A 19811-nucleotide genomic window follows, 5' to 3' on the forward strand; every position below is an offset into this window, starting at 1 on the left:
TACCTAGCAGAGGGGAAGCAGCAGGCTCAGAGGTGAGGAAGCTGATCCCACCTGGGAAGACCCCTGCTCTAGAAGCTGTCATTTCCACCCTGTTGCTTCCACCAAATTCGTTTTGTGACCTTAGGCAGTTCATTTAACCTTTCTGGGTCTCAAAAACTCGTTTGGAGGACGCCGAACCAAGTGATTTCTAAGACTTTCCTAGTTCTTAATTCAGCATCTCCTTAGCCCAGTCCTAGAATAAATGCAACTCACATCAGTAAACACTTTTTAAGGGCCTGCGATGTGCCAGCACTGTAAAACATCACTAGGGAGATGCACATGAATAAGGACCCTTTCCTCAAAGAGCTTGCATTATGCAATAGAGATCATTACTATCCCTATTGGACAGAGAAGTAAAATGAAGCAGGGACAAGTACCCAAAGTCGCAGAGCTAGTTAAGTGACAGAGCCTGAATTCAAACCCAGGTGTGTCCGATTCCAAAGCCCAGAGCCCCTTTTGATTCTAAAACCACACTGTCCTGAGGGTGCTCCGGGAGAGCATCTGACCAGGGCCACTGGGCCAGGCAATGCCCTTTCCTCTGCGGCACACTGCCTCCCAGCTTCAAGACTCCTTCTGCCTCTCTTGATGGGGTTACCAGATTTAGCAAAGAAAAATACAGGATGCAAGTTAAATTTAAATTTCGGATAAATAGCTAATCATTTTTTAACATAAGTATGTTCCATGCAAAACTTGGGGCATATTTATACTATATATATATATATGTATCTCCTATCTGAAATTCACATTTAACTGGGTGTCCTGTATTTTATCTGGCAATACTGCCTTCTGAAAACTTCTCTTTTTAACATTTATGTGAGAAAGTCCAGGATAGAGGAGGGCTGCCAGGGGAGGGTCCAGGCCAGTTCATAGTCCCATACCTTGCTGGCAGTCATTCTTATAACCAATCACTTGGTGGGACACAGGGCAGAATGTGGATTTCTTGTTCCATGTGGTACCAAGACAGTGTGGAAGCTCCACCCTCTGCTGTTTTTGAGAAGTCATTTTCCCTCCTGCCAAAGGAAAGCCAGCTGGCTGGAGATGTGGACACGGTCTTTCCCCAGACCCCATTCAGTCTGTCACTGCTCCCCAACATGGTCTACAGGACCAGCTGGACCTTCCAGCCACTACTGGACTCTTCCAGGAGGACCAGGGAGGGGGTCAGGAGCCGAACCCACATTCCCTGGTCCCCACGATGTCAAATGATGGGGTGGAAAGGGCGCTGTCATGAGACCCAGTCAAAGCAAGGCTCAGTTTCAGCTTAGATACTTTCTGGCTGTGTGAGTTTGGGCAATTTATTTAAACCCTTGAACTCCACCTTCCTCATCTGTAAAATGGGCATGAGAGAATGTAAGACAGAAGGATCAAACTACTTTTGATTCATAAGGAGTGAATCACCAGAAAGTTCTGTACAAGTATAAGAAGCTATATTTTCGTGTCATCTCCATATAGAAACTTTCTTCCCAATTTTTTGGAGTACTTAGTTTTGAAGTATTTCAGACATAAAACATTTTATTATAAATAAAATAAATATTATAAAATATCAGGACTTTTTTTAAAGCTTCTTATAGTCACCTTTGTATCTCAGTAGAACCTGATTAGTGTTGACCTTTCATCTTAAGTGCAGATATACTGAGAAATTTTTGGAAAATCCTAAAATTCTTCAGTACCACTGGAGAATTGGACCTGCCCCAGAAACCGTGTATGCAGCCCTGAGAAATCCACTCTTGGCAGCCTAATGCACTACTGAACCAATCTGTGATTTGGAAACATTACAGATTATAATTTACCGTGGACCCGTTCACCTCTATAAGAACTAAAAAGTGAATATTTTCTGCAAGTGCCAAGAGTTAGACTATTTTTATCATTTATGTGTATGCCCTTTGCAGGCTGTTCGTATGTTTCAGACAGTTGAAATTGTGATATCTGTGCAATTTTGTATCCTGCTTTTTTCATTTTGAATAATCTCATACACATTTGTCCAGGTGGCTGCATAGTCTTAAAAGCCACCAATTTCAATGGCTGCCTAGTTGTCCATCTAGTTGTTACATCATCATTTACTTCCTTGATCCCCCTTGGCTGGATGTTTGCTGCCTCTAAGTGGCTTTTAGATGATCACTTTGAAAGTGGCCTGTGGAAGGGTAGGCACCATATATGTCCCACTCTCATCCTTTGGTCACACACACACACACACACACACACACACACACAACTGCCAGGGCAGGGTCCTAAACAATCTCAAGGATGCATAACCCAGGAGGCAAAGAGATTAGAAAAGAAGTTTAGACCTCACTGTCTTTCTGATGTAGCCGTGTGGTTCCTTGGAGAAAGCGCTAAACCCACCTCAGATTCTGTGGACCCAGGATCGGGGGTGAGGGGTTGAGAAGGCAGATATTTCCTGGTCTTTTCTGTCCACTATACCTTTGCCCTACCACCTCCTACAAGACAATATGGAGCTAGAATGGTGTCCTAAACAAGAATAAGCCACCTAAGCAGCCTGGCTCCGTGGTTAAGACCATGGGCTCTGGAGCTGGCAGCCGTGAGTTTGAATCCGGATTCCTCCACTTACTAGCCCAAGAAAGAGGCAGCTGTTTAACCTTGCTGTGGCTTCCCCTCCCTCAGCAGTACCTGACACATTAGCAAACACTGTGAAAGTTAAAGCTGCTGCCATTACTTTACAGCATATGTTATGATTCACAAAGCTCTTTCACGTGTATTATTTCATTTCCTCATCACGATCACCCTGTACAGCTGGTATTTTATCCCCATTTGACAGATGAGAAGAAGGCTGTGAGAGGTCATGTAATTTGCCTGAGGTCACACAGCTTGTCAGTGGTGGAGGTGAGACTTGACTCTGAGCCCCTTGAGGGCAGGACCCATGACATCCTTGCCTCTGAATCCTGCAGGAGCAGTCCAGATGGAGATGACGATAACACAAAACCTTGACCCCAAGGAGCTCATATTTGTGGCGGCGGGGACACAAAAATAGATAATTTCCAAATACCCGAAAACATAAAATTACTTCCTGTTTCTTAAACGCACCAGATCACCAGGTACTTCTTCCTCTTTCTACCTCCAGCCCCGAACCTTTCTTTGTGCTGATTTCTAAGCCTGGAGAGCCCAGCCCACCTGGCAACATCCGCCCATCTTTTAAAGCCTGACCATTTCTTCCATGTCACCATCCCCACCCGTCCCCCGGCGGGAATTACTCCACTCCTTCTCTGTGCTGCCAGGTGCCATGCTTTGTGCCGAAGAAATGTCTCTACTCTGTAATAGAGTTTGCTTACTCATCAGCCACCTGCATTAGGCCGTGAGCACCTCAGAGGCAGCGACCATCCCTTACCTACAAATTCCCCGACAGGCCTGATGGCAGCAGGCATAGAGGGTCAGTAAATGTGTCGTGCACGAATGAGCCCGCTGATTTCTGCGTAGGGGTGTGTGTGAGGGGTACAGAAGAGGCGGGAGTGGTCATCAGACCAGGGCAGACAGAGAGGATGACCAAACAGCGTGTGAAAGCTGTGACAGAAGAGCTGCAGGAGGTGGAGTGGGGGGTCACCTAACACAGGCCGGCGTTAAGGTGGGCCTCTCTCTTGAATGGAAAGTTCTGGTTGTATCAGTCTATCCTTGTATCCCCAGGGACCAACACAGTGCCAGGCACATGCTAGGTATTCAGTAAGCTTTCACGGAAGGAAGGGAGGGAGGGAGGGAATGTTTTCTAATTTGAGTCTAGATCAGTGACTTTAGACAAGACTCAATACCTCAATCCAGATGTTGCCTGGGGCGATTCTCAGCACAGGCCGTTTTGTCCCCCAGGGGGACATTTGGCAAAGTCTACAGATCTTTTTTACTGTCACAACTGTGGGTGCTACTGACTTCAAGTGGGAAGAACCCAGAGACACTGCTAAGTATTCTGTCAATACAATATGCGGGTCAGCCTTCCCATCAAAGAACTGTCCAGGCCGAAATGTCCATAGTATCACTGTTGAGAAACCCTGAAATGAACCCAGAGCTGCAGCCAGAGGTTGGAAGACTGTATCAGAGAGTTTTGCTTGTTCAAAGCATCCTTGACTCCTAAAGTGTGGACCCCTGGGGGTCTACCCTCCATCAGTGGCTTGGCTTCCAGACCCTTCCAGAGACAGCACCTGGGGAGTGGGAGTGGGGAGCTGCCTCCTCCCTCCCCCCTCCCCCTTCCTTCCCGCTAACCCAGGACACTTGATGAGACGGATGCTGTCCGTTGCAGGAGCTGCTCAGGGACCCTCTGTACATCGGCTTGAAGCACCGGCGCGTGCGTGGGCAGGAGTACGACGACCTTCTGGACGAGTTCATGCAGGCCGTGACGGACAAGTAAGTGCGTCAGCCTGTTCCTTGTGAAAGAGGACTGTTAAGAGATAGCATGACTAAGTCCACGCGGGTTTTGGCAGAGATGCGTGCTTTTCCGGGTGGTCTGAAAATTCCAACTTGACGCCATGTACTCAGAAATCTCAAAGCCAAATGGGCTCGTTCTCTGGGAGAGTCTTTGGGAGCAGAGAAGGGAGGGGAGGGGATGACGGCTAGTTAAGTATCTGCTGTCCTGGGAGGAAAACCCCCTCGGCCGAGCTCTTCTGGGTTCCTGGCAGGAATAGGGATGCTGTTAGCAGTGGGGGAGAGAAGTGTGCCCTTCTGACGGAATGGCTTGGAAGGCAGCTGGCCACCTTAGTTGTCATTTTCCAGCTCCAAGGACCAGGCAGCATTAATAGGCCACCATCGCAGGCCACACGGGCTGGGCCTGCGAGATTTACGAGGTGTCGTCTCTGCACGGGGGTGCACCACGCTGGCAGCTCCTGCCCCCCTGGCCTGCCCCATCTGTTTGCCATCATTGCCCCCCGCTCTCCCACGCTGAGTCTGACAGGCAAGTCAGTCAAGACTGTCTCAGCAGCTCAGCAGGCCCCTGCAGACCCAGCAGGTCCCCTTCTCGCTTGAAAACCTCCAGCCTTTCTTGCTGTCCCAAGAGTGCCCAGGTAGGCAGAGCTGGTCTGGATGTCCTTGGCAAAGTACTTCCTTATCTGAGTTCAGCCACTTGAACCAGAGCGGTGAGCTGGAGAGAGAGCTGCTGTGGCCTCTGCAGCCCAGGAAGCCTCATCTGGGTGGGCTTTGGGGGTGGGCAAACCAACCCCACACTTGCTGGTCATTGACCTTGGGCAGGTTACTAAACTTTAAAGTCTCCTTACCTGGATTCCTTATCTGGGGATAAGAAGAAAGCATTCGATTATTGTTGTGTTTTTTGTTTTCATTTGTTAAGATGAGGGAAAGTAATACTGAAGTTATATGGGATGGGGATTATCCTAGAGGGAAGATGAAATTGGTAATGGAGTGTGGGGTGTGGAGGTAGGCATGCTGATAAGCAAGTGGCCAAGAGTCCAGTGCACACCTGGGAGCTTCGTCTTAGGTGGGAGCACAGAGCCCATCCACACAGAGGGAAGGCCGTGCCCTGGGCACAGATGCCGGCAGGTGGGTAGATGTTGAGGGGGTGTGTGTGCGAGCCCCATTGGAGGACAAGGTCATCTGCTGAGAGCGAGGATGGGGACAGAGGTTGTGGAGGTTTAAGGTGCAGGAGGTAAGAACTGGCACGTCCAAACTAGGGAACTAGAGGCTGGTTGCTGGGCGGCTCCATGGGCCTCCTTGAGGTTACTGATCATGAATTTAACTTAGGTCAATTAAACCTTTTCTGTGATTTTCTCTAGCCAGTGTCCACTGTCTGGTTGCAGGGCAGGAGGAGACAGAGAGTAGGATTTAATCAGGGTTGGGATTTTGCCAGGCAAGAGAGAAAAAGAGAGAGAAAGGAATTGAGAGTGTATTCAAGGGGATGATTATAATGATGCATCATGAGGCCTAGGCCGGGTAAGAAGGGACAGATAAGGCCCTGCTGGAGAGGAGGGGTGAGGAACAGTGGTATGAGCAATGGACAGTAGGTCCTGATGAGGCCTGAGAATTATTGAGTTGGGTACCAGATGGAATAAGCTGGAAAGAAAAGAGGTAATCAGAAAGTCAGGGGTTGGAAGCTGAGACTGTGAAGGAAAGGCTGCTATTGAGACATGACCACCAAAACAGCCAATTCGAGGGTCGGCCTACGTGAACAGAGGCGTATCATCTAGAACACGAGAGGTGACTGTCCTGCTTAATTCTCCCCCTTTTAGATCATCCTGAACATGACATTCAGTTCCAGACAAGATACCTTGAGGCTGGTAAATTACCTAAAGTGCCTTTGGAGAACAATAGCCACGGCAGTGACAGGAACCAAAGGCTCAGCCTAGTGGGGAGAAGACACAGGGATTGCTCTCTGGGTACCGGGGGTGCGGTCCTCCCTCCAGAAGTCTGAAAGCTGTTCTTCCAGAGGAGAGACTGGACTTGTTTCTGTATACCCAGCCGAAGAAGAACCCATTGATAGAATGCTAAAGGAGGAGGCTTTCCGCTCAAAGTAAATCTGAGCTATCCCACAATGCAGGGGACTCTGTGAGAACAAGTTCAAGTTCAGGTTGAGTGGCTTCTGGGGGGCACTGTCACAGGAGAAAACGTAAGCATCAGTTGTCCTTTAAGATGCCTCCCTGCCCCAGTGTTCTCTTCAGACCTCTTAAGATCCCTGCGTGGCTGGCAGGATAGGTTTTATTATTCCCATTTTGTAGAAGAGGAGTCTGAGGCTCTGAGAAGCCAAGGAACCTGTCCCAGGTCCCGCAGCTTCCTATAGGACTGCAAATTGACCCTGAGTCTGCTGACTCCAAGGCCAGACTGCTTTCTACAATTACCTGTGGATGACAAGAGAAGGGAATGAATTTGGCTTTGAGAGCCGGTTTTTTCCTTCCTGTTTCCAGGGCCCGTTGCGTATCTAGTGAGTCAGTAGTCATTCCGTGATTCCCCACAGAGAAGCCTTGCTATTCGTGTGAGAAGGTTAAATAAACTAGGATGTAAAAGGCTCTTCAAATCATCATTAAAATCAGTTCACAGTCTCACAGACACACTCACAGAATCCAGGGGTGAACCCTTGGGCAGGGGTGTGCGTCAGCCAAGAGGAATGTGTCCTTAGGTGGAAAAGACAAGGGGTTGACCCTTGGTTGTTTTAACTTTCTAATAAGCTAAAGCAGATGTTTCTGTGGATACTGTAGTTGGGGAGTGAGCCAGTCTCCCAGGCTCTCTTGGGAATATAGTAGCCCCGTGATGGAATGCCCGGCCTGGGCAGCGCTGGGTGAGTCAGCAACCCTGAGGCCAAACACGATGTGTTTTAAGAAAGAACCTTGGGAAACGTTGACTCCTGCCTTCAACATCCTCTTTCCAAATGTCCTGCAAATAAAAGCTCCGCCTTCTTGCCCCTACCTGCTAATCGGGTGTTATCTTAAGAATTTTTGGGCCTGAAAAGAAGAGTCACTGTAGCTCAGTTACTACTCTGGAGTTTGGCCACTGGGGAGAACCCACCGAGGCAAAAGGAATCTCCAGGTGCTCCTGTGAACCACAGCAGTAAGTGTGTGTGTCCAGCTCAAAGCTAAGACACAGCCTGATGTTCCTGTGGCGAAGACCAGTCATTCCGTGCTTCCTGCTCTTTCCCTGCCATGCAGTGGGACCTGGAGCGTTGCACCTGAGGGACAAGTTTTCCCTGATGGTTTCCACGTATATTTTTCATTTCTATTACTTACAGCAGAATGGATGGGAATGGTTCATTTTAAGTTTGCACCTGGAGCCCCAGCTCTGTCTGATGCTTGGCCTGGGCTGGACAGAAGTTTGACGTCAGCAAACTTTAGGCAGGCCATGAGAGGAAGCCACCCCCTTTCTCTAGTTCACCAAACCCTAAATATAGAGATTGCTAAGCTCCTGAGATAAGAGTGATAAACAAGAAGGGAGATAATAGTTTTTTTAAAACCTGACTTTTAAAAAAAGCATCTGCATTTTAGCTCCAGGAAAATTTCTTTTTGAGTCTCTCCATCTTTCTCTCTGATTTTCTCTCTCTCTCTCTCTCTCTCTCACACACACACACACATGCACACACACACACTCACGCACACAGACACACCATCCTACACCAGATACGTGAGGTTTATGCCGTAGTGGAACTGGCATAGTACAATTTCATCACATTCTGGTGGTTAAGGCAAATCAGAGGTGCATACCAGATTCCAAGAGAGAAGATAACACAAGGGTCGAAACACCAGGAGGCATGGTTCACTGGGGAGCCACCAAGGTAACAGACTACCACGCACCATCCAGCCTGGGAGGGGTAAGGAATGGGGCAGCCAGCATTACAGGAGGATGTGCTCTGAAAATGCAAGAAGGGTGGAGAAAACAATAGCATCATTACACATGGAAACAGGGAGATGCATCAAATACAATTGATAGTCAGTTATTTAGTATCTGCTGGTATATAAGATGCTGTGTCAAATGTAGGTGGCAATCCACAGAGAAATAAACAGTCCAGCTCTCAAGGAGCTGTTCATTCAGAGACATTTTTTATCTACCTACTGGAGTTCAGACCTGACCTCTAGGCTTTCTTAGCCTCGGAGTCTCTTTAAGAAGAATTCTAGGGAGAAACATAAAGTTGGGAGTTACCAGTTCATAGATGGTAGGTAAGGTCAAGGGCATGATGGGGTTCACCTAGGGAAAGAGAGTAGAGAAAGAAGAGAGAATGGCTCACCACCACTTTTGGAACCATGCCCTGTGAATAACTGCAACTTAAAGTGCTCAACAAAATTTAGGATTAGACTAGGATATTGTTGGTAGAAATGGCAAGGAGGGTGAAAGGTTTCATTCCTCGTACCAGCTCTGATTGCTAGTATCCTAAGGCCTCTCTAGGTGCAACAGGAAATGATGATTGATTAGCAATGTCTGCCCTGCAGGGGAGTGAAGCGTGGCAGCATGTGTGCCATGCTTTAGCCATCCTGGATCTGTGAAGAGCCTATGGCCTAAGCATCTGCAACTTCATGAGCCCTCACACTCGCTGGTCCTTCTGCAACTCCTACAGTCAGCAGAAACTCAGAGGCCAAAGGAACCTGAAGTCTGAAGATTTCTCCTATCTAGGTGTTCAGGATATTTCAAGAGCTACACCAAGCCTGTCTGTTGGGTCCACATGAAACTGCATCTCCTTCTTCTGAGTTACAGAAACATGCAGGAATATGCTCCCATGGGTACACTCCACCCTCACGCCCACCCCAGTCCACTCTGGAACAAAGCAGTGGATCAAATAAACATAAGCATATGAATACTGACCTGTGGTTCCCAAACATGGCTCGGTATTGGACTCATCTGGGGAGTTATGAAGAATATAGACTCCAGCCTCCTATGCCGTAGTAGGCTTGGGCTGAGGCCTGGGCATCTCTGTTTTTGAAGCTTTCTTGATGCTTCTGTTAGAGCCACACAAAGGTTGAGATCTAGAAAGCTCAGATGGACTACATTCCCAGTAGAGGCATGTTTCGAGCAGCCCCAGCTCCCCCTACTTTCAGAGTCAGACTGGAGCCTGAGGCAAGGGTTAAGGACCAATACACATCGTATACAACTGATAGTCAGTATTGAGAGTCTTTCCGCACATCTTCCCACCAGGGACCTCCATGAAGAAAGGCCCAGCACATTCTCTGGGCTCACCCTGCCAGGCAGTCTATCTTGACAACACACCTGCAGCTCTAACAGTTTCCTTCTGGTCTGAAAACCTCCCAAGCCGGGCTGTGCCTGCTGCTTCTGCTGGTATCCCCTTCGCCCTGGAGGAACTTGAGATGCTTTCAGGCCTGACGTGATTGCATTTCCACGTATGGGGAAAGCACACACACACATCTGGGCACCCCTTCCCAGAAGACTCGTCACGGGGAGGAATCAGGCCCGCCTTTCCCCACCAACTAGGTGCAAGCTCAAGCCTGATCCCCCGGCCTCAAGCCTTGACTCTGTGAGGGCTCATGAGCGTGGAAGAGGGAGATGGCAAATGCATTGGTAAGGTAAAGGCAGTCATGACTGTCTCATTCAGGGGATTTCTTACAAAATGCTTCCCATGGAAATACAGAAAGTCACATCACCCTCCCAACAAATATGTCTATTTTTTTTTTTGGAATTTGACTTTTCAAACTCATTCCATGAGGGAATATATTTTTCTGGCAAAGAGATAGGAGCAGCAGGTACTGCATCGAGTGCTCCTGGGAACTGAGCTTTATTTCACCACTGAGGTGAGAAAACTCATTCTAGAAGCTCCAAGAAAGCTAAGAGCAGCACAAACAAACAATGTATCTAGTCATGCTTTTCCAGGGCTTTTGAGTAAGGACTACATGCCCAGCACTCTACTAAGCCCTGTAATGAGATTCAAAAGAAAGAAAAGACATGCGCTGTGTCCTCATGAATCTTACAGACCTTCCAAAAAGACAACATTTTGAACAGGAACTAATTAGAGAAGTGTTAAGTACTCAACTGTTTGCTATTGACTTTCAGTTCAGTGGAAATTCAGAGAAAGAAGCAATCAGGGATCACTGGGAAGAGGTGGAAAGTAAACAGATTCAGGGCCAAATGTGAGTAAGCAATAGGAGAAAGAGCACATTCCATATGGATGATACATCATGAGAAAAGCAAGGACACAGCAAAGACAAGGAGTACGCAGAAGGCTCTGGAAGACTGGCCCCACTAGAGGTGAATGTTTATTGGTTCCAAAAAAGGTTAAGTAGGAATAGAGCAGACTATATGATAGGCCTCGAAACCCAGGCAGAAGGTTGTAATTATTAGAGCTCAAAAATGGAAAGGGCTTCAGTTACCTAATCCAGTGGTTTTAAACCAAGTTTCCCCGAACCCCAGGCATTTACAGAGGTGCATCAGGAGTGCTAGAAATGAATATTTTCCACCAACCATACAAGATTGAAACCACTCGAAGAAAAACATCGTTTTTAATCGCTTTCTGTATCAGGGTTCTGCTCAAGATTTCATTAATTAAAAAATTCTTCTACTAAAAATGTTTGAAAACTATCAATCCACACAAAACCTTATTTGGGACTTGATTCAGAGAACAACAGGGAGCCATGGTAGGTTTTTGAACAACCAAGTATTGAAATTAACAGGACGTAGGAGAAGATTAGAACAGCAGCCATAGCAATGCCCCAACTCAAATTCTGCCCTCCCCAGAGAGGTCTGCCCTGACCAGCCTGGCCTGAAACTCTTTTCCTGTTTGTAGTCATAGCATAACTTATTGGCTGTATAATTCATTTGCTAATTAATCATGCACTGCATCATGGCATCTTTTCTATAATGGTCTAGAGCTTTTCTTTAAAGCTTTTTTGGTCTTTTAACTTTTCATCGTCAGAGCAGAGATTGGGCAAAGATGTGCCTGGACTATTGTAGAGAGGTTCAAGTATCAGCCTGGCCCAGACTAGATGGACTTTGAAGAACATTCCTTCCTCAGGCCCTGTAACTCTGTAACATCTCTACCAGACTGGTAGTTCCTGGGGGGCAGGGAGCATGATTTTACTCATGGTGGACCCACCGTAAATAGTAAGGGTGGGAGTTGGACGGTTGGTTTGTTGGTTGGTTGGGTTGGTTGGCTGAGGGATTGAAAGCCTTCACCAGGCTAGCTATCAGTTAGAATGGACTGAAGGTTATGAATTTGATGGCATCTGAGGAAGCTCAGAGGAAGGAATGTTGGGACCCATTCTAGCTTGTCTAGCCTCTGAAAAAACAGATCAGTTTCCCAGTCTCAGCCTGACGTGGCTAATTGTTGACAGTCCAGCTCCTACATGTTCCCATCAGAATAGGAGCCAGATGCTGCAAAATGACAGTCTCTCAAGCCTGTGAAGACTCTGTCTTGGGTCACAGAAAGGGCTGGAAGGCTGTAGAAAAACACAAACCAGCACCCAACTCTCTAGGACCTATTTGTTTCCATCATGACCAAGCAGACTGAATAATTGAGAGGGCAAAATGTGATGGAGGAAGTTCACTAACTGGGGAGATGGATTCAGTGATGCCAGCTGTCTATTTCCATTTCATTTTTCCCCAAGAGGCAGATTGTATCACCTGGTATCAGAGTAGGAACAAAATCGTGCCCAGACCTGAAAGTTTCATATTATAGCAGAGGAGAGGAAGGAATAGAAGTGGTTTTTCCCCTGATTTTTCCAAATGGATTAGTAATAATAATAATAACAACAACCTTTTTTTACTTAATTGCCTGCTATGCACAGACTCTAATATAAGCGCTTCATACAGTATTAATTCACTTAATTCTCACAGCAACCCTCTGGGGTGGGTACTATTATTAGCTTCATTTTAAGGGATGAGGAAACTGAAGCTTATAAAGTGTAAGTAACCCCCCTAAGAACGAGAACCCTGTTAAGACCCCACCCACTAACAACAGTTGTTAAAAGCACAAACTCTAGAGCTACACTGCCTGAGTTTGAACCTCTCACCTGCCACTTATTAACAAGCTATTTAATTTTCTTTGCCTCGGTGTCCTCATTTCCAAGATGCGTTTTTAATATTTAACTTGTAGAACGCTTCTGCTGAATAAATGAGACAATCCATGTAAAATGTGTACCATTATACCTGGGTAATAGTAAACATGAATGTTTGCTATTATTGATAATAATAATAACTTAGGCAGTTTCCAAAGCCACTGTCCTTTAAGCAGTGCTTTAGTACTTCCTCCATTCATGCAATCAGTTAAATTAGCCATTAATATATTCATCTTTTCCTTCCATAGTCCCCCACTCATCCATCCCTGCCATTCCAATAATAGCTTCCTTCTCTTACCCAATTCTTCTTCCCTGGTGCTAATCTGAAGAAATAAAAAGAACAGTTCTGGAAGCACTGGGTGTGATCCATCTCCATGTTCAGATCCCGGGTATGTACAATTAGTTAATGTTTGGTCCTTGCCCTCTACACCTATTCAGTTAAATTCTGCCCACCACCACCCTCCCACAAGTGGAGAGGCATTGTGTGTATCCGTGTATACATGCGGGGGTGAGATCTCATATTTTCTGTAGTTGTTTCAGCTGAGCGTTATTTGGGCCTTACAGACCCGCCGTTCTGAGAGCTAAGAAGCTAATTTCCCAAGTGAAGAAATGAGTATAAAAGTGTCCCCTACCAGTGACATGGCTGGAGAGCCTGGCAGAGGGAAAACTAAAACTCCTCTATAGGGTCACTCCCACAACCCATGCCATGTGGAATTCCTTGAAGGGAAAAGCAATTCCCCAATGAAAATAAATTCATGATTCACAGTAACCCACACAGAAACAGTCCACAATGTGGGAAAATCAGAAACTAATAGAAGAATTAGAACCCCAAGGAAAAGGAACATTCTGAGAGAGACTATAAAGCAGTTATACTTAGATGTATTAAAGAGCTATTTTTTATAAGAATGAAGTAATAAGGAAAGTACCTAACACTTAAAAAAAAAAAGTAGCTGGCAAATTTGAAAAAGAAACAGATAAAATTTCTGAAAATGAAAAACAGAGTCATGGACATTCAGCAGAGTGTACTAATGTTAGCTCAAGACACCGTCAGAAAACCCAAACCCTTAAAAATAACTGCCTGCGGGCATTTCAGAGACCCTCCAGTCCTACTGCTGATGATCCAGAAAGAATTGGGACACCAGGTGTTTTAATCAGGAAAGATTTCTCTGAGCTGCTTGTGAAAAAGAGCATTTCTCTCAAGGGAAAGAAAGGATGGATAAGACCGCAGCCCCCAAATCCAAGCCTCATCATTCCATGCCAGAGAGGATGTAGCAATTCCAGGCAACCCCATGGTACATTTACTCTCATTTTCTCTTTGTCTCTCTTTCTCTGTGTCTCACTCATTCATACACACATATTATGCAGTCTCTTCTTATTCTACTGCATTCATTTTATTAGGCTCAAGCACATTGTTTTTTAATGTGCTTGAGCCTAATAAAATGGAGGAAAAATCCTAAAAGCAAATGATTCTGTCAAGATAAGTTATGTAAAGAAAAAATGTCTGGATGTATATACACCACGCCGTTAACAGTGATTACAGTTAAGGCATGAGATTGCTGGGATTTTTGCTTTCCAAGCCAGTCATTCCTATAATGTTTGATTGTTTGTGTGCAGGCATTTCTTTTGTAATTAGAAAAAAACAATGGATTTTTAAAAATAATGAGTTAGGCAGCAGTTCTTTCCCAGAGACAGTTCCTTGCATTTTTTTAAAAACCCACTAAAGATACAAAGAAGCAAGCAAGCATCCCAGGCTTCACCCTCTGGTGAATTGAGTACTGGTCTAACCTAGGCTCCTACAGACAATAAAGTAATTCACATCCATCCACTCATGTAATACTCACAATAATCCTATTAAGTAGATACAATTATTGTCCCATCCCACTAAAATATAAGTTCCAGGGAGAGATCTTTGTCTCTTCTGTTCACTGCTGTATCTCAAGCGCTCAGAACAATGCCTAATGGCAGCATGGATTCTCAATAAACATTTATTGAATGAATGCACACTTTACAGATGAAACTGAGGCACAGAGAGCTTAGGGATCTTGTCCCAGGTCACACCATTAGCAATGGTGGAGCCAGGCTTTGAACTCAGGTGGTCGAACTCCAGAACCCACCTTCTAACTTGGATGCTCTCTATTTCTTTTCTTCTACATGAAAGAAAAGACAGTCCAGCATACTCCAGACACCTTTTTGATGCAGCAGGCAAGGAGAACAAATGGGAGGAAGGTCTTATGGAAACTATTCTACTTCACATACTCATGTCTCCTCTCTCCAGCTTGTTCTAGGGCAGGGTTAGTGACCCACCAGTCCTCACCATTAGGGAGGCTATGGAGGGACCAGCCATCAACTCCCATTTTCAAAACTCTCTAGCCTTTCTCAGCGAGGGACGCATCCTCTTTTTTATTTTTTTATTTTTATTGAAGTGTAATTGACATATATCATTGTGTAAGTTTAAGGTGTACAACGTGTCGATTTGACACATTAATTTTTTTAAATAGATCTTTATTGGAGTATAATGGCTTCACAATACCGTGTTAGTTTCTGTTGCACAACAAAGCGAATCAGCCATATGCATACACATGTCCCCATATCCCCTCCCTCTTGAGCCTCCCTCCCATCCTCCCTATCCCACCCCTCTAGGTCATCGCAAGCACCGAGCCGATCCCCCTGTGCTATGCTGCTGCTTCCCACCAGCCAGCTATTTTACATTCGGTAGTATATATATGTTGATGCTACTCTCACTTTGCCCCAGCTTCGCCCTCCCACCCCATGTCATCAAGTCCATTCTCTATGTCTACCTCTTTATTCCCGCCCTGCTACTAGGTTCATCAGTACCATTTTTTTTTTTTTAGATTCCACATACATGCGTTAGCATACGGTACACATTAATATAGTGCAATATGATTACCACCACCGCGTTAGCTAAGCCTTCTATCACATCACATAGTTATCATTTCTCTTTTTTGTGGTGGGAAAATTCCCCAGCATCTGAGTCAGTTGGCACTTCTTGGTTCTTCCTTCTTAACTACCTAACAGTGGTCCAGTTGCCCCATCATTCACCAGAGCTGGGCGCCCCCTGCAGGCCTCTCCACAAACTGCAAACCCAGCCAGTGATACCGAGCCCCAGGGGAAAAGCTGAGGCTCATTGGCTCCAAGCTTCTCCTGGTGGTTTTAAACAATACAAACAAAGGAAAAGCCCTAAGCTTATGGCATCCAGACTACAAGGCAAGTTTCAAGATTTTATTTTAATTTCGAAAGATTGTAAAGAATGTAACCATTAGCTCTAAATCTTGATTGTAATGTTTCACAGGAGCGTTCACACGCTGAGTCCCTCTCAGCAGAGACAGTCACTGCTCAGTATTTTCATATACACTGAATTTTAGGAATGCCTTTTGCAGTTCAACCTGTGTCTTACTTTATTTTCCCACCTGCCCCTCCCTAGGACTGTAAGCACACAATCTTAGAATACCTGAACAAGAAACAACCTGCCCATTGATCCAACTCCATCACTTTATAGATGGGGAAACTGAGACTCAGAAAGAAAGTTCTTTCCCCAGAGTCAGATAATGATAAAAAGCAGTGGGAAATTAAGGGGAACTTATCCAGTTGTTTGCTCCCATTCACATAATTCATGAAATCTCTTCCAAGTTTCCATTTAGCCTGTATTTATCATATGCTTTCTCTGGGCCCCAGAGTGTGGCCAATACAAAAAGACCTGTCCTAGAGTTCAGTTCTCCCTTGAGCTTGTAATATGGACACATAAAATAATCAGAAAATAGTTCAAGGCAGCATTCAATTATTCTTTTATCTATTTATTCTTGTATTCACCCATACTTTAATTCATTCAATGGACAGATATTTATTGAACATAGCAATAAGTCAGAAATAGACTTTGCTCTCAAGAAGCTTATAATTGACTGGGAAAAATTTAAATATGCTTAAATAATTACTGCTGAGTTTGTGTAGATTTAATGTCTACTTAGTTAATGGCCCTGCCTGCAGCGACAGTGGAGGCTGATGGGGGAATACAGTGGTCAAAGGCCTGGGGCATTTAGTTGGAGTTCAAAGTCATGGCCTTCTTCCCAGGAAAGAGCTAGCAATTCACTTTTACAAAGAACCTACTCTGTGCTGGGTGCTTTACTTTTAATTATCACAGCAACCCTTAGGGATAAATAAACTGCGGTTCAGAAAGGTTAAGTAACTTGTCCAAAATCACCCAGTTAGAAATGGAAGAGTCTGGGCTCACCCCAGATCCATCTGACTTCAAAATCAGAGGTGCTTTCCTATAGCCTCTGCTGCCTGCTCTCCCAGCCTAGCTGGAAACCCTTCCCTGCTTGCGGCCTCATTTGTGTTGATTCCTCGGGGTTAAGGAAAGGGACTGAACTATTGTGATACAAAGATACTTTGCAGCAGTGGCCTCTAGAAGAGGACAGTGGGGCTTCCAGGGGACGGGGACGTCACGTGGGCTGTGTGTGACTGGTCACCCCTATAGAAGGACTGTGCTCTGGCAGGCATTCATTCCTGCTTCCGTTTGTTCACCAATGCTGGTCGAGCTGGGCAAGCACAGGGCCTTGGGTATACGGCAGCAGGTTTGTTTGGTCTTCTAACTTGGGTGTCTGAAGTGGATTTGTCCAGAGCAGGGGGCAGGAGACGGGGTCAGTTAAAACTCCTTCCTCAGCTGTCGTGCCCCACATGGTGAGTGAGACACCTCCCCTGCCCTCAAGGACCCTGCCTAGTGCCTGCTTTGACCTAGTCTGTCCCCTAACCTGGCTTAGTCTTTCCTTTCTTCCCCTCCCTGACTTTGACTCACTTTGGTCCTGAAAGGCCACAAACACAGACTGCGATTTCCAGCCTTATTGTCTTTCACCTGAATGTCAACATTCAAGGTGGAATTTAGCCAGTTGCACGAGAGAGGGACAGTTTAGATGCTTAGGAAGTCCAAGGTACAATTGTATGACAGACTGTATGGTACAAATACTACAGTAGCACACCTGAATAGAGAGATCAGAATAGGCCAAACTAATCAGAGAGCATCAGTCACTTCATGACAACTAAAACGTACAATCTGTGGGCAAATCAGAGCTGGTATAAATGCCAATGTCCCAAGTCAGCCAGTGGGTTGGAGGCTAGGAAAAGTGCCCAGGCTTTAAGAGCAGAAGGTTGGGGTGTGAGCTGCTGTGACCTAGAGGAAAAACTCAGTACTGGCCTCTGACCTTTGAGAGGTCGAGAGGTCGTCAGATCAGCCACCATCCTCTTCCCAGCACTGGGATTTCTGGCGCCATTTGCGTGTTTGCCCAGGAAGTCAGACAAACGGGGAAATTAAGGAGGAAATACAAACTGTTCCTGGAGTGTTTTCTGTCTGGCCTGGGATTGCCGTCAGAGCAGTGACTGAGGAATGGCCACATTATTCTGGTACTTTTGCTTAGAAGTTCCTGCTTCCTGTGACTGTCTTGTTACACGATGGGAGTTTTCCCCCATTAGGCCGGAATGGCAGCCACAGGAGCCCGCCAGTCTGGCTGCCAGACCCGGCACACCAGGGGAATCTCCCAGTGTGGGACCTGGGAAGGGAAGGGCCTCAGAGGTCCATACACCACGTCCACCGTGGCTGGAATCCTTTCCACAACGTCAATGCCAAGTGAAGTTCTGGGGACCCTGGAATCACTTCCAGTGACAGCCTCTTCCATCCAGCGCTCGAGATCTCTGCTTTACATGGCACAGAAATCCCTGTCCTTCTGACTTCCACCTGTTGGCTCTGCTTTTCTCTTAAGGCCACATAAGATCAGTCTACCTTAATTCCCTGTCCACGGAATGGTCCTTCGTGTCTTTGAAGATAATCATTATGCCTCATTCCACTGAGATTTCTTTTTCAGGCACAGTATTCCCGCTTTCCCCAATCCATGGTTTCCGGTTTCCTCACCTACAGAAGAGTTTCCCTGTCATCCTTGTGAGTCCCTTCCCAAGCAGCCCTCCCGCCCCCCGCAGAGTGAGTCACCCCCTCTACATAAGTGTGGTGTGAAGGCTGCACATCTGTCCCTCCGCTAGGCTGTGACGTCCCAGAAGGAGGAACCATGTCTTCTTCACATTCCATCTGGACTTTGGCTCCTGCCTGCTCCCATCTCCCTAGGACCTCGATCCCCCATCATCACTCCTCGCATCTCCCCTCCTTACTGGCTTCTCTATCTCATACACACACCTCCCATCAAAAACGAATCCATCCTTCAGTCCCACATCCGCCACCAGCTGTCTCCCTACCCTTGTTTCATAGCCAAGCCTCTTCTTTAATCCCCTGCAGAACGGTTCCCTCCCCACGACTCCACCGAAAGTGCTCTGGCAAAGTTCACAAATGATCTTCTGACAGTCAGTTCCCCGCCCCCCGCCAATACTTCCAGATCCCTGTTTCAGTTGACATCTCCGCAGCATCTGACACTGCCCACAGCCTGTCCTGCGGCTCCTGTGGCAGCTGCCACCGTCCACCTCGCCGGTCCCCCTGCTCACTTGCCTTCTCTAGACTCTCTTCCTCCGCCCCTTGCTGCACCCTGGACACAGGTGTGCGCGAGGTCTGTCCTTGGCCTTGCTCCCTGCTCGGTGCACACGCTCTGCCCGAGACCCTCACAACACCCTGAACTCCCTGTTCCTCTCTGCTGAGCCTCATGTAGCGTCTGCTCTTCGTGAACGCGTCCACTTGGACGTCCCAGCACCTCAGACTCAGCACGGGCCAAGCCTGTCTGTGGAGTGAGTCTACCTGTCCCTCCCTGTCGCCAGCCTTGGCGACCAACAGATGCCACCACCCCCATCCCGGGCTCCTCCTCCTCCTGCAGCTTCCACATCCTGCCCGTGATTAAATCCTGCCCTTAAGAACCATCGCCTCCATGGACTCAGTGCCTACCACGTGCCAGGCTTTTTATTTGCATTATCTCATTTAATTCTCACAGCAGGACTGCAAGAGGTATTATCATCCTGCTCTCTTATCAGCAAAGACTGAAATTTGGATTAAATAACTCGCCTGGGGTCACACGTTTAGTAAGTGATGGCTGCAGACCTGCTCAGCCCCAAAGCTCCTTCCACTGCCCACCCTCTGCCTTCACATCCGTCAGCCCGCCCTCCTCTCATTCGTGGTCCCTGTTGCCTCGCCCCAGCACTTCACGATCTCTCACCGGGGCTCCGTGCCTCCAGGGTGTCCTCCCAGCTAGCCCATCCATCACCCACTCTGCTGCAGAGTGGACATCCTAAAACACAGGCCACTTTCCTGCCCGAAGCCCCTCGGTGGGTCCCCATCGTCCCCCGACTGTGTAGGCTCTTTTATTTATTTATTTATTTATGGCTGTGCTGGGTCTTCGTTTCTGTGCGAGG

At 46.8% G+C, this 19811-nt stretch overlaps 1 protein-coding gene across 5 annotated transcripts in view; it reads left to right on the forward strand.

Moving 5' to 3' along the window:
* ME3 (malic enzyme 3) overlaps positions 1-19811 on the forward strand; it is a 322981-nt gene that overhangs the window by 273259 nt on the left and 29911 nt on the right. For all 5 annotated transcript variants that reach the window (XM_061204050.1, XM_061204051.1, XM_061204052.1 and 2 more), the window contains exon 7: positions 4277-4380. In XM_061204050.1, the coding sequence (XP_061060033.1) occupies positions 4277-4380 (104 nt within the window). The remainder of the gene's footprint in view (positions 1-4276; positions 4381-19811) is intronic.

The sequence above is a fragment of the Eubalaena glacialis genome, chromosome 10 (assembly GCF_028564815.1).
Source record: "Eubalaena glacialis isolate mEubGla1 chromosome 10, mEubGla1.1.hap2.+ XY, whole genome shotgun sequence".
Lineage (NCBI taxonomy): Eukaryota > Metazoa > Chordata > Mammalia > Artiodactyla > Balaenidae > Eubalaena > Eubalaena glacialis.